Here is a 15267-nt window from a genome sequence, read left to right on the forward strand (position 1 = left end):
ATATAATTTTTTATATTAATAATACATTTTAATGGATATATTTTTGGGTATCCACATGGTAAACTCTAACGGTAATGAGTTGGGGATCCTCGTGGGGCGGGGATAGCGATTACCATCCCCATGAATGGGGATAATTTTCCTTCCCATCCCTAACCCTATAAAACTGGGTACTGAGAATTCTCCGATCCTAATGGAACGGGACCTAATGGATATGATATTACCCGCCCCATTGATAAGCCTATTCCTATTAGATGGAATTGGACATAAATTACATCGACTAAATTATTATAACGCCATTAATATTATCACCCTTATATTTCATTTTATGATACAAAAATTTATTAGTTTTATATTATTATAATATTAAAAATCTAAATAAAAAATATTCTATGAATTTAATCATTAGGGTCCATATGAACCGAAATAAACAAACAAGAGAATTCAAGGTCATTCAATTCATTTCTTCAATTAAATTTGTGCATGTTATTATCTTGTTGTTTATTTTATTTTTTCATATAGTTTTGTTGATTTGAATTTACTGTTCCAATAATAAAAAATTTAGAAAATTATATATGACCAAATGAAGTTTAAAAAACATATATATCTTGCCCATGGACTTGGAACTAAAATTTTAGGTGTGAATGTTACTAAATAATGGGCTTGATGAGCCCAAGACAACATCCCTAAACTAAGGCCTAGACATTGTGATAGGATTTTCTCAAAAATGGAACTAGCTCAAGAAAGAATAACAAAGGTTTTTTTTTTTTAAATACATGATAGCAAAATCCATGAAGCAAGAAAGATTTAATTATAGATATGGTACACGGATGATGTGATATATCGGGTTAATAGTTTCGTGGAGAAGAGGCGACACATTACATCGTATGTGGCTGTTGTAGTATTCATAGTGCGCATGAAGTTTTTTATGTGGATAGTAGAGTCCCGGGTTTCATTGTACTCTTTCAGCAATGGGTATTTGAACCTTATTGATATTGGCTCGATCATAATCATCGTACATAACAATATTTCGACTTCCATTATTTTGGGTTTCTTTGAGTCGATACATGCTTTGGCAATAGTGTTCTTCAACTCCGTCAACTCTTTTCGGATTGCCTCGTACTTAGCTTCGGAATCTCCGACTCTTTACAGGTTGTCTCTCTCCTTGGGTGGCCATCGATTCCAAATCTTAGGCTCGGTAACCTTTTTCTTATCTTTATGGCTCATGGATCGAGACTCGACCAGCCTGTGTCGAGTCCTTCAGCATTTTGAATTCGGGGTCCTCCTGTTCAGGGAGGGCTATTTTTCTTCTCTCACCCGGTTCAATTTCAGGGGAGATTGCTCGTTGGCACTCCTCAGGTTTCATGCAAGTGGGGTCTTTGATTTATGATGTCTTATTGATGAGTCTTCTCTTCCCATTGGCTTATCGCTCGAGCCTCTTAGCTGATTCATCAACGATCCATCTCGTTGGTGGCGGTAGCTTCAGATAGTGTGATATTTAGTAGAGCAAGTTGTATTCTCATATCTATTAATGTATCAGATGATCTCTTTGACTATCTCTAATTTCTCCTTTACCTCTGACATTTTAAATGGCATGCTTTTATCGCATTATGTTGACAATGTCTTGGACTGATCCGAGGTTTTTCGCCAATCAACTAGAGATTGCGCCCAAGATCCTTTATTTTTGTGGGCTAGAAGTGTCAATATCTTCCTCCATTCTAGGGTTAGGTCATTATTCACATGTTGCAATCGGCACACTTCTTCTGATGTCTTATAGACTCCAGATGTAGAAGTATACTGAAGGAAGTGAAATAAATGAAACTATTTAAACAAGTCATGGTTATATTTGTTTCACGCTTACTGCACCTATTTGATGTGGCTAAATCCTACAGGTCCTTAGGTAAGCCCGAAATAAGACAAAAAAAAAGGGTCAAAGGAGGGATTTGAGTCTAGTTAACCCGCTCTGAAGCCTAAGTCAGCTTTTGGAGACGATTTAAGGATGAACACAATAGTAAATGAAAGCTTGAGTATAAACTTAGTGAATATACAGTAAAACCTCTATAAATTAATACTCAATAAATTAATAAACTCTTTAAAATAATAATTTCTTATGGTCTCGACTTGGGCCAGTTCAAAAAATGATCAATTTTAATAAATTAATAAGATAATAATTTTCTGGAACAACCCTTTATAAATACATTGTATTATTACCTCTATAAATTAATAAGTTCTCAAATATATAGATATATATACTTAGGATAATTTAGCAAAATATGAATCTATAATATTTTGTTTTTTCTTAAAATTTAAATCTAGTTGAATTTCATCTTTAACTATTTTCAGTGCATTCAAAAGTTCCAGTGTATCCTTATCAAATTGTAACAAAAAAAATTGTAAAGAGTGGATGATGCTATAATTGCTTCCTTTCTTGTGACTAGTTTCAAATGTACCGAATCATCCTCAGCTTCATCCTCAATTGAATTTTGCATAACGCTCAACATAATTTCTTCTAAACTTTGGACTTGTGAGCATTCATTGTTTTCACCTGGATAATCTAATATTTGATTGACATTCATTTGATTGCGGTAACCAAGCTGACCAATCATTCCTTCAAGTTCATAAGTGTCTTCTTCAGTGATTGCTTCCTCTAAATTCGTTGTGACAGATTCATCCCTTGTATAAATTTGACAATATTTGAAACAATTTTTTATTGAAACAATTAGTAATTTAAAAATTTATTTTAAAGAAATTTAAAATCACTCTATAAATTAATAATTATTAATTTATCGATTAATTAATATCTCTATAAATTAATACAATTTCATGGTCCCAACATTATTAATTTATAGAGGTTTTACTGTAAATGGATTATGTACCTTAGATGGTGTCTTACTCTATTTATATTGTGCTCGAACAAGAAGAGGCAATTATAAGCTTTGGAGCGTGGTGTTTTATGTCACATGTTGATAGGCGATTGTGTGCCCACATAACGGGGTTCAGTATCACTCAAGCACACTTGGTTTGTGATTAACAGGACGGGACACAAATTTTTAAGAGGTTGATTTTTGACAGAGTCAATTGTTATCTCTTGAATTAAGACTATGAGATTGAGTCGTAGACTATGAGATTGAGTCGTATAAGGAACGGGTGTTGCTTCTTATCACCCCCAATTTACCTCATACCGCCCCCATTTGGACAATTTTACCCTTTTGAAAAAAAAAATTTGAGAAAAAAAAACGTCAAATTTGGTCTAGGTGGGTGCTAGATCCACCCAACCAATGGGATGGGCGGATCCAGCACCCGCCCAGCCATGGTCTGGACGAATCCAGCATCCGCCCAGCCAATGGCTTGGGCGGGTGGTATATCCACCCAATCCATTGGCTGGGCGGATGCTGGATCCGCCCAGACCATGGCTGGGCGGATCTAGCACCCACCTAGACCAAATTTGGACCTATGTACAATCCTATACTTTTTAGCGACGGAAAATATAAAATTCTCTAATTTTTTGTGACGAAAAATGCCAATCGTCACAAAAAATATGCATTATGTTCATGATTGTTTTGACAAAAAAAAATGTAAATTTTATTGTTTCCGACTCATAATCATCCATTTTCGAGATTCAAATTGTCGCATATCAATTATTTTCATAATTTCAATTATTATTGTTCGAGTTTGTGATTTTAGAGAAAGAATTTTTAGTTTTTTATCAAAATTATGAAAAGGACAAAAAAGTCCAAATGGGGGCGGTAACAGTAATTGAGAGGCGGTATGAAGGAATTCACATAAGGAACTAATTATCTTTGATGATTCCATGTGAGATCTGATTCCACGTGAGCATATAAATACGCGTCTTATAATCTTAATATTGCAAAGAAATAGATATTGAGAAACCTTATTTGTAAACAAACATGAGAAAGAAAAGGTTGAGAAAATGTGTAAATATTAAAAATATAAAACATGTTTATAAAGCCGCCGACTGTATATTTCTGCTCCTGTTGAGAGCATACTCCTATTGAGAGTATTGTTTTTCTGTTTTTGTGATATGGTATTGTGATTGTGAGTTGTTTTTCGATCATCTTTCTCAGCGCCGGCTGTCCATCGCCGCCTTCTTCCGTGCGGAGCGTCTGTCATCTCCGAGCTCGAAGCCGCCGTTTGTCCGATGCCTTCCACCTTCTCCGAGATCGAAGTCGTCGTCCGTCCTCTACGAGATTAAAACCGCCGTCTGTCCGACGCCTTCCGTCCAGCGCCGCCGCTTGTCCGAGATCGAAGCCACCGTTGGTCTGAGATCGTTGCTGGTGTCTGTCATTACCATCTATTCAGGGGACGATGTCGTTGCCAATCTGAGAGTGACGCCGTGTTTTCCTCTGAGTTTTCACAGATCTGAGTTTTCTTGAGTTATATCTCAGAAAAGAGAAAATAAATTTTACATGATGGCTATGAAATTTGTTTGAGATTGACGCCACCATTGTTTGCTGGAGTTGTGATATAAAGCTAATTTTTTCCCTGTTTGATCAGATAATAATTCATAATAAGGCTATGGCATTTGGTTGAGATTGATGACGCCGCTTGTTCGTGGTTAATTCTCGGATTTGTGATATAACGCTGATTTTTTATTGGTTGATAGGAAATAAAAATTACAATAAGAATATGGAAGAACAGATTCAGCAATTAAAAATCGTTGACGATGGATTCGAGTTTGGGGTGACAACCACCGAAGAAGAAACAACTGATTATAAGTGGTGTCTAATTGGATCACTTGTAACAAACAAAAACTTCAATTTTGAAATCTTCAAACATCGAATGGCTAGTATATGGAGACCTGGGAAAGGTTTAACAATTTCTGAAATTGGAGGAAAATTGATTTTGTTTCGGTTTTATCATCCGTATGATCTGAAATGGGTTAGTGAAAATGGACCCTGGACTTTTGATAATCAATTGTTAATCTTGTACACTCTGAAAGAAGGGGAAGATCCATCTGCGGCTCAGTTGACACATTCAAACTTCTGGATACAGATTCATGGTCTTACACAGAATCTGTTTACTGAGACAGTGGCACGAGAATTGGGAAATTTTATTGGGACTTATGTATCTATAAACCCAAAAGCAAAATGGATAAATGATCAGAGCTATCTCCGTGTGCGAGTTAGCGTGGATATTAGACAACCATTACAGAAAGGAAAAAAAGTAAGAAGGGCAGGAGGTGATTGGTTGAACTGTGTATTTAAATATGAAAAATTGCCAACTATATGTTTTATCTGTGGCCTAATTGGACATTTGGATAGACATTGTGAGATCTTTTTTCGTAGTAAGGAAGAAGACTTAGTGAGGGCTTGGGATGCTTCTATAAAGGCTCCCTTACGCCGTGTTAGTGTTATGGGAGGAGAAAGATGGTTGAAGGAAGAGGCTAGGCCTGAAGGAAATATGGTGTATGGCTCAAACAGAGATGCTGGTAGTGGCGCAGAGGGGCAGTTGAAGAAACAAATTCCTAGACATAATCTACGGCAGCTATCAAAGAACTTTGGTGTAAGCTTTTGTGATCAGGAGGATGAGGAAACCCCTTCAGTGAATCTCATGCAATCAGAAACCGAATTAGAGGTAGGAGAGGAAAGGAAAAGACGAAGGGGGGAACTTGTCTCATTTCAATCAAAACCAATGGAGACTATACAAGAGGTAACCATTCAAACTATGGAAGTGGATGATCTATCTCCAAACAAGGAAAACAATAGTGATAATAAGGATTGTGAGCAAGAACATAAAAATATGAAGGTTCAAAATAAGGCTAAACAGCAAACAGGAAAGACAGGCTAAATGGTCTGCCCAGAGCAATGAAAATCTTTAGTTGGAACTGCCAAGGTCTGGGCAACACTAAGGCAGTTCCCATTCTGTGTGAGCTAATTAAAGCTCATAGGCCTGATATTATTTTCTTGTATGAAACGTTGGTTGGTCAATCTCGCATTGAAGCTATCAGGGTACGCATTGGTTTCGAAGGTTGCTTTGTTGTTGATCGGATTGGGAGAAGTGGAGGAATTTGTGCTTTATGGAGGAAGGCTAGTATGTGATCCTTAAGATCTTTTTCATCAAATTTTATTGATTTAATGGTAAATGATCATAGGGATGGAGATTGGCGCCTTACTGGTTTTTATGGGTACCCGGAGAGAGCTAGACGAAGGACTTCTTGGGATTTACTAAGGAGCCTTGCTGCCGCCTCTTCCCTCCCATGGTCTATTTTGGGAGATTTTAATGATCTACTTGTTCACATTGATAAAAAAAAAGGGCTAAATGAGCATCCAGAATGGTGTTATAAGGGATTTAGAGATGCTCTGAATGATTGTGGCCTTATAAATATTCCGTTACAAGGCTATCTGTATACATGGGTCCGACATAGAGGTAAATCAAATGAAGTTCAGGAGAAGCTAGATCGAAGCCTTTGTACTGAAGCGTGGGGGAGAAGTTTTCCTGGTAATTTTTGTGTTAATTCTATTGCTGCCACTTCTGATCACTCTCCAATAATTTTGCATACGTCAATAGATTCAACAGGTCCGAGGCAAAAACATTTCAAATTTGAGCAACGATGGCTAAGGGATGAGGAGATTGGGAATGTGATAAAGGAGGCATGGGAATCAGACAGGCAAATGGTATTGAGTTCACGTTTAACGCATGTGGCAGAAGCGCTTATGAGATGGGGCAGGAATATTGATGTGAATTTTCATCAGAGAATTAAAAATTTACAGGCACAACTAGTACAACTACGTGATGTGGGGGGTCTGATTAATAGTGATGAGTATGAGTCGATCCGAGCTGAGTATGTGAGACTTCTAGTTCAAGAGGAAGACCACTGGAAACAGAGAGCAAAAGTCTTATGGCATCAGGAGGGAGATTTGAATACTCGCTTTTACCACTCTTTTGCCAATGGAAGGCGGAAGCAGAACAGTTTAACAGGTCTTAGGAATAATGTAGGAGAATGGATTGATGATAAAGATGAGATGGGGCATATTGCAATACAATATTTTGAATCAGTTTTCTCTGAAAGTAATAGCGAATGGGGTGAAGTGGTAGATTTAATGCAGCCACGTATCACTGATCGGGATAATGAGCAATTATTGCGATCACTTACAAAACAGGAATTCAAGAGAGCACTATTTGATATGCATCCTGATAAGGCTCCAGGACCTGATGGATTTAATCCATGATTTTATCAAAAATTCTGGAACATAATTGGGGATGATATCTTCAATGCTGGGTCAACATGGTTTGATCAAGGTATGTTCCTCTCTGAGCTTAACAATACTATCATTACTCTTATTCCAAAGTGTGAGAATCCTGTTATTATGACTGAACTTCGTCCAATAGCACTGTGTAATGTCATAATCAGAATTTTTTCCAAAGTCTTAGCGAATAGATTGAAAATGATTTTACCTGGGATTATCTCTGAAAATCAATCTGCTTTTATTAAAGGGAGGTCTATTCATGACAACGTTTTGATAGCATTTGAACTTATTCATAGCATTAATAGTAATGTTGCTAAAAAGGAAGGAAATGTGGCAATAAAAGTTGATATGAGTAAAGCATATGATAGGGTGGATTGGAATTATCTAAGAGAGGTAATGCTGAAGTTAGGTTTTGCTGATAAATGGGTTAATTTGATTATGCATTGGGTATCTTCTGTACAATATATGGTGAGAATAAATGATCAGTTAGTTGGTCCTGTTTGCCCAAAAAGAGGACTTCGCCAAGGTGATCCACTATCACTGTACTTATTTCTGCTTTGTGTGGAAGGGTTAACGTCATTATTGGTGGCAGCTGAGAATAGAGGGTTACTGCATGGATGCCGAGTTAAGAGAGGGGCGCCTGCAATTTCACATTTGCTCTTTGCTGATGATGCATTTTTATTTTGCCAGGCTACCATATCTGAAATTAGAATGTTAAAGAAAGTACTCAGAACATATGAGTTAGCTTCAGGGCAAGCTATAAATTATCAAAAATCTGGAATCATGTTCAGTAGGAATGTGGCAAATGATCTGGCTATGGGAATTTCTAGCATTTTGGGTATTACTAGTCCGTTGAATACGGGAAGATATCTGGGTCTTCCATCTTTGGTGGGTAGAACGAAAAGAGCAATATTTGCACATTTCAGAGACAGGTTATGGCAGCGGCTACAACGATGGAGAGTGAAAGGAATATCAAAAGCTGGCAAAGCTACACTTATTCGAGCGGCTGGGCAAGCTATCCCAATCTATTTCATGAGTGTTTTCCTGCTCCCTATATCGACGGCTGAGGAATTACAACGAATGTTGAATTCGTTTTGGTGGGGTAATAAAAAATCAGGTGAGAGAGGAATGAATTGGATGGCTTGGGACAAATTATGTGCTCCAAAATTGATGGGAGGATTGAGTTTCCGAAATTTCACGGCCTTTAATCTTGCTATGTTGGGAAAACAGGGATGGCGATTATTTACCAATCCATCTTCGCTTGTTAGTAAAGTTTTCAAAGCTAAATATTATCCAAAAGGGGATTTTATGGGGGCCTCATTGGGGCATTCACCAAGTTTTATATGGCGAAGTATCTGGAGTTCTCAATTAATTATTAAAGAAGGAGTTAGATGGAAAATTGGAAACGGTCAGTCAATAAATATGTGGAATGAGAGATGGTTGCGTGATGAAGAGGATGGCTATATAAGAACTCCTATGGTGGAAGGGTTGGAGTATTTGAAAGTAAATGATTTGTTTATCCATAATTCCAGGGATTGGGATGAAGAGCTGTTGGAGGAACTTTTCGAGCATAGAGATATTATAGAAATTCATAAACTGTCTGTTGGTACTTTGAGGAGTGAGGATCGGTTAATATGGCAATTCCATTCTTCAGGAAGATATACAGTGAAAAACGCTTACCGACTGGCTACAAAGTTGGAAGCGGGAGAGAGGTTTCATGTTCAGGGAGCCTGGAAAAAATTGTGGTATGCTGAAATTCCACACAAGGTCCGACACTTTGGCTGGCAATTAGCACGTAATTGTCTTCCAACACGGGTAAATTTGCAATTCCGCGGGTTACATGTATGTAGTAATTGCGTGATATGTAATGAACCTTGGGAGGATGGATGTCATCTGTTTATTGAATGTGCAGGAGCTATAAGAGTGTGGCAGAAGGCGGGACTTCTGGAACGAATTAATGTAGAGGCGGCGGTGGCTGAGAACTTGGCAGCATGGTTTCATAATATGATTAGAGCAACCCCGGAACAAATTGTGAAAACATTTTTGATGCACCTCTGGAGTTTATGGCAAGCAAGAAATATTCGTCTTTGGCAGTATGAGATTCGCACAACAGATCAAATAGTGACTCAAGCTTGCACTGTATTGAAAGATTGGACAGAAGCTAATGCCTTGAGGAATCGGACTGGTACGAGAGAACAACAGATTGGAAATACATCAGCAGGAAATATTTCATATGATGTTTGCACGGAGTGGCATACGCCACCAGAAGGATTTCTCTCGTGTTGTGTTGATGTCGCATGTTTTAACGATGATGGGCGTGCAGGGATGGGAGCAGCAGTACGAGATGCAAATGGGCAGTTTGTAATAGGAAGGTGTGCGAGATTGTTGTACTGTCCAACAACACGAGAATGTGAGGTTGAAGCTCTATTACAGGCTATGCAGTGGTTAGAAGCTGATGGAATAAGGAATGTGGTATTCGAGTCTGATGCTAAACAAGTGATTGATGCAATAAATTCTAGCTCCGTTGACGATTCTGAATTTGGAGATAGAATTGTTCAAATACGATCGATTCTAATATCAAATGACTCTTACTCAGTCAAATGGATACGGCGGCAAGCGAATGGGATGACACATGTGTTAGCACAGTCTTCTCGTTTATCCACTTGCCCTTCTTTTTTTAATTTATTACCTAGTTCTGTTTCTGTTTCATTGTTACAATTTTGCCAAAATTTGACACATTAATGCTTTTTTCTGTTTGATTCAAAAAAAAAAAAAAAACATGTTTATAAATTTTGATAATATAATAATAGATTTAAAAACATTATAAATAAATACCTATAAATGCAACTTTCATAGTAAAGATAACTATAATACAAAATAAATAAATATAAAAATAAGCTTTTACCTTTTGAGAGATCAGCAAAAAGTAATAAAATTATAATTATTATTTGTAAATATAATTCGAACCTTCTATAATTTTATATCGCATCCTTAAAAAAGATTGTAAAATTACATGTAGCCTGTAAACATATTATGTGAACCCAACGTGATATTAACAGATTTTTAGACACACATGGTTAACATATTGATCCAAAAATAACATAAAATATTTAGGAGTATAATAGTAAACTAATAATATATCGTCCTATATTTTTAAATATTACAATTAATATAGGTACACAGTATAATTACATATGATCCGAAAACACAATACGAAATCGATACTAATCCAATTAGATGGACACGATTATAATACGAAATTATTTAGATTATGTTAGAATGGACTAATTTTATACTAACCCGATAATTGAAAATACACTAACCCGACTAAAATTTGGGCATCTAAATGGATGAAAGAAAATCAATTAATTATATGATAGAAAAAGACATGAAACATCTGCTGGATCATGCTTACTTTCGTAACTTATCTACAATGTATAAATTATTCAAATTGAAAAGTTTATAATGAAGCCTACTCTTTCTAAAAAAAAACTTGCAATTGACAATCACATACAAAACAGTTCATGATCTTTGACTCCTCTATGGTTCTGTGATTGCGGTTCCTGGATTCACTGACAGTGGTGCTTCGGATGCTCTTTGGTCATCTATAGGTCCTAATTGATATTTTTAAAGTGTTTTTGCAGAAAAAAATAAATAAATAAAGCCACGTACACAACTTCCATGGAGTTCTCCGGTATTTTTGGACGATCATTGGGTGCTCATCGCTCACGCCCCAGGATTCATCCCTGAATGGATCTAAAGGCGGGCTTGAGCACCCACTGGCTGTCAGAAAACTCAATAGAATCTGTATACCGGGTGTTAATTTTTTCTACAGAAACACTCAAAAAGTATCAATTGAACACCCAGAGATCATTTCTAGTCTGTGTCTGCATAGACAAAAATTCATGGCGATCGCTAGATGAACACAAATTTTCAGCATATATATGCATTGAGGTTCCTAGCACCACATTCACCATGATCCTACCACAGGATTGCTTAAAAACTGATTAAGAAACTAACCTGCCATTGCCAACATCCAATGTCTCTGAATTCAATCGTCCAAGTATTCTGAAAGTAATGCACTGCCCTCAAAGAAAGCTTCGAGATTTCCTACAATAAGTTCACTTACATCCTTCAAAGATTCAGGTGTAAACACAGCACAATGTGGAGACAACACAACATTGTCCAATTTAAGTAACTCATGAGGAACATTAGGTTCATTCTCAAACACATCCAACCCAGCACCTGCAATCTCTCCTGAAACCAAACACTTCACCAGTTCCTTCTCATCGATTATCTCCCCGCGCCCGATGTTAACTACAACTCCTTTCTTCCCCAGTGCTGATAACACTTCCTTGTTGATCATGTGCCGGGTTTTGTCAGTCAATCCGCAGCAGATGATGAGGGCGTCGCAGTTGGCTGCAAGTTCAGTTACATTCTGATAAAAAGGGTTTGAAACATGAGGTTTTGTTTTCCTGGAGGTGTAGGAGATGCAGCAACCAAAAGCCTCAAGTCTTTTGGCAACTTCATGCCCAATATTTCCTAATCCCACAATTCCAACGCGCTTGCCTCTCAGCTGGAATCACCAATCATAATATGCGAGACAGGAAATTAGACACGCCATCATAAGAATAAGTAATTTACATGGTTTGAGATTACGGATACGAAAATAATGGGAAAAATTGGATTCAATTGTCAACTGCTCCTATCGAAAATAGGATTGACTACGGATTCTAGCCACTAATTTTGTTGCACGGGTGAGCAGAAGCACATAGTTCATGAGACCTGATTGCAAGCCAAAAGCTTACAAACATGCATATCTCAAGAATACAAGCTCTAAAACTCTATGCGCAAACAAATAAACAAACGTCTTGGCTTATATAGGCCTAAAAGTAAGTTAAAGAAGAAGTTTCCAATCCTATTCTAATTAAGAAAACGAAACTAAATAGGATTCTAGACAAATGTTAACAATCTATAAACATTTATGAAGTCTAATACGGGTACGGCTCAGATGAAACTTTTTAGGACCTAACATGGGTGTGACCACTTGTTAGTAATTGGATCGGTTATTGATTATATCAAGCTCTTAGATCAAATTCCTAACAATAAAGATTGCATAGTTTCTTTTAAATTAGGGTAACCCTCAACTTACCTCGTACTTCATTTATGAAGTCTTACCTTCAAAAAAAATATATGAATTTACCATTTACTAATATAAAAGTCCCTCAACTTAGTTTCGCATTTCATTTCATGGGACTGCCATTTTCGATTTTCTAAATCACTATTTTTCTCTCTCTAAACAGTCACCACCACTCTTTTCTAAGACATAATATATCTCCAGCTCCCCCAAGTTGTCCAAAAACTTCAAATGACGCATGAACTTCAAAATGTTACAACTAACCCCTCAACTTGTTTATTTGGAACAAATAATCCTTCAAATGTCACATGGCAGTGCGTGATTGGAACTTCAAAACATTACAACTAACTCCTTTATTATCACGCGCTGTCACATGACATTTGAGGAGTTATTTATTCCAAATAAGCAAGTTGATGGAGTTAGTTATAACATTTTAAAGTTTGGGGGCCAGTTGCAGTTTTTGGAGAGGTTGGAGATGTATTAGCCCCTTTTCTAACCAAAGAAAGCCTAAACGACTTCAAAACCAAAAAGTTTAAGAATTAAAATTGCTTATCATTTCTATCAACTCTATAATAAAGTACAACGGAGGATTACCTACTATAAACCGTCAAAGGTTGAAAGTCTTTTATCATAATTTTGGGCAAAGTTCATAGGCTTTTATATTCAGTTTAGTTTTGAAGGTAAGAGGTCATAAAGAAAAAGACTGAGTTGAGGAGCTAATTAAACTATATAATAATAGCTGATTCTTAGTTTTATATACATATTTGAACAATGTACATTGAAATTGCAAATGTATATGCTAGCAATCTCAAATACCAAGATAGAAAACTTGCAATACTGATCTTCTCTTTATTTCATAGTTTTCAATCTTACTATCATTAGTAAATTTTTTTGGTAGAAAAAAGTTTAGGTAAGAGTAGGTCTACCACTATCATTAGTAAATAATTGCAAACAAAAAGAACAAACAAATTAAGTAATAATAATAAAAAAATCTAACTGCATTATTGTTAGCAATAAGGACAATTCTGCATCAGGAATTAGAGAATATACCCAAATAATTGAACTGTGTATCCAATAGAAAACGCCGATTAAAGTTTGAGCAGAGAATTAACCTTAACGCCATGAGGATAATCCCCTTCTGTAAGCCAAAGCCCTCGCCGGACATACCGATTGCTAGCCGAAACACTCCTCCAAACATCGATCAACAAACCAACGGCCAGATCTGCTACGTCAGCGGAATACACGTTACCAGTATTGGCGACGGCGATTCCACGGCGGCGACATTCAGGGATGTCGATTTGGTTGAGGCCGGCGCTAGTAGTGACGATGAATCGAACAGATGGAAGTAACTGGAGGAGATCGGCGGTGACAGGAGCAGCTGCGGTAGAGAGAATAGCTCGTACAGAGTGCGCACGAGTGGATAAGAATTGATGGAGAGGGATCGGAGAATCGTACGCTTTTAGAAACCGAAATTTGGTAGAAGTAAAAGCTTTTTCGCCGATTATGGTAAAAAACGGTGGTTCTCGGAAAATCAGTACTTCTGGTTGAAGCTGTTCTTGAGGTTGTTGAGCTTCTTCCATTGAATTTGAAGCTTCTAAACAATCATGTAAAAATGAGTTTTCTCTAATTCAATCATGTGTAATTTACTAAATTGGTTAATTATAACATTTAATTTAAAACTATAGAAGTATATCCTGCATCGGACAATTATGGTATTGGAATAGTTCGTGATGTGTCATTCTCGGTTTTGTGTTTAAAAAAAAATAAGTCTACACCGAACCTAAAAACTTTTATCTCATAATCGTGTTAATCAATTCGATAGTGTAAATTTTATATGGTGTTTTCAGATTACACATAATTTTGTGATATATTCTTCACTTTTTACCTAACAGATTGTTTATTCTTAAAAAAAAATATATATATAATCTTTATATTTTGTCAATATTAATCTTTTGGACATTTTATCTATTCATTTTAGATTTTTAACGATTATATTTGCCATAAATAGATAAACATGAAATAACAGAGTAACATGGTCATTTTGTATTGTACTATGGATGTCCTGGAAGCTAAGATATGTTCGGTTTACATGTAATCGTCTTTACAAGATTAAACTGTTACTCTCTATATTCTGAAATATTGTTTATCACGTATTGTAATTTAACGCCACCTGTATCATCCCACAATGACTTGAAACACATGAAAACTGTCTCCCTAATAATTATGAGTAGTTTATAGTTGTTACCCAAACAAACCTAAAGTATTCACCGCCTAGATAACGTATAGAACCGAGTAATTTAATACTTGTGGGTATAAATCTCGTGGATTCAATACCTGGACTTAACCAGATTTATTACTTGATAACGACGGAGTACACTTATCTCTTAGTTGAATAGTCGTAGTAGTGGGGATCACCTCGAGTGCATCGCTGCTATCTTCGACTCCCATCACATAACAAAAATCAGGCGGTTTGATAAAGTCACTCAGAACTGGCCAAGTGGATTATTACTCGGGCAAAACAGGAGCTGGAGAGCTGGGTTGGTGCCCAAAGCAACAGAGACCTACAACAGAGTGCAGTTCCTCCGTTGACAGTGTCCAAACGATTTTCTAGCTTGCAATGTGGACGCATGAGTTTTTACAGAAAGGGGCTATTGTTCGTATGGTTTCCTGCTCAGAAATTCAACAGGTTTGTGTACCTTCGCTTCACACGCTCTACTCGATGGATTATATGAACCAATTGTTGCTGAAGCCATTGCAATCCGAAAGGTTCCGTCATGGTTGAAACTTCAAAATGTCAGCAATATGGAGGTGAGATCAGATTGTCTTTTAGTGGTTCAGACGATCAACAAACCTTCGTTTCAACTTTCATATTTATGTGATGTTATTTCCAAATGTATCTCATTAATGCGAGTATCAGATAATGTC

At 36.8% G+C, this 15267-nt stretch overlaps 1 protein-coding gene across 2 annotated transcripts; it reads right to left on the minus strand.

The window, feature by feature from the left end:
* Positions 1 to 10554: 10554 nt before the first annotated feature.
* LOC136220904 (glyoxylate/hydroxypyruvate reductase HPR3-like) lies at positions 10555 to 13993 on the minus strand. 2 transcript variants are annotated; one of them, XM_066008741.1, is made up of 3 exons: positions 13455 to 13993; positions 11226 to 11781; positions 10555 to 11092 (listed from the first exon to the last, which is right to left on the minus strand). In XM_066008741.1, exons 1-2 carry the CDS (start codon positions 13920 to 13922, stop codon positions 11257 to 11259), a joined length of 993 nt encoding a protein of 330 aa, XP_065864813.1. In that variant the 5' UTR covers positions 13923 to 13993; the 3' UTR covers positions 10555 to 11092; positions 11226 to 11256. The 2 variants fall into 2 exon arrangements, with proteins under 2 accessions (XP_065864813.1, XP_065864812.1); XM_066008740.1 differs by having other exon boundaries at positions 10555 to 11781.
* Between the last annotated feature and the right edge of the window lie 1274 nt (positions 13994 to 15267).

The sequence above is a fragment of the Euphorbia lathyris genome, chromosome 2 (assembly GCF_963576675.1).
Source record: "Euphorbia lathyris chromosome 2, ddEupLath1.1, whole genome shotgun sequence".
NCBI classification, from domain to species: Eukaryota; Viridiplantae; Streptophyta; class Magnoliopsida; order Malpighiales; family Euphorbiaceae; genus Euphorbia; species Euphorbia lathyris.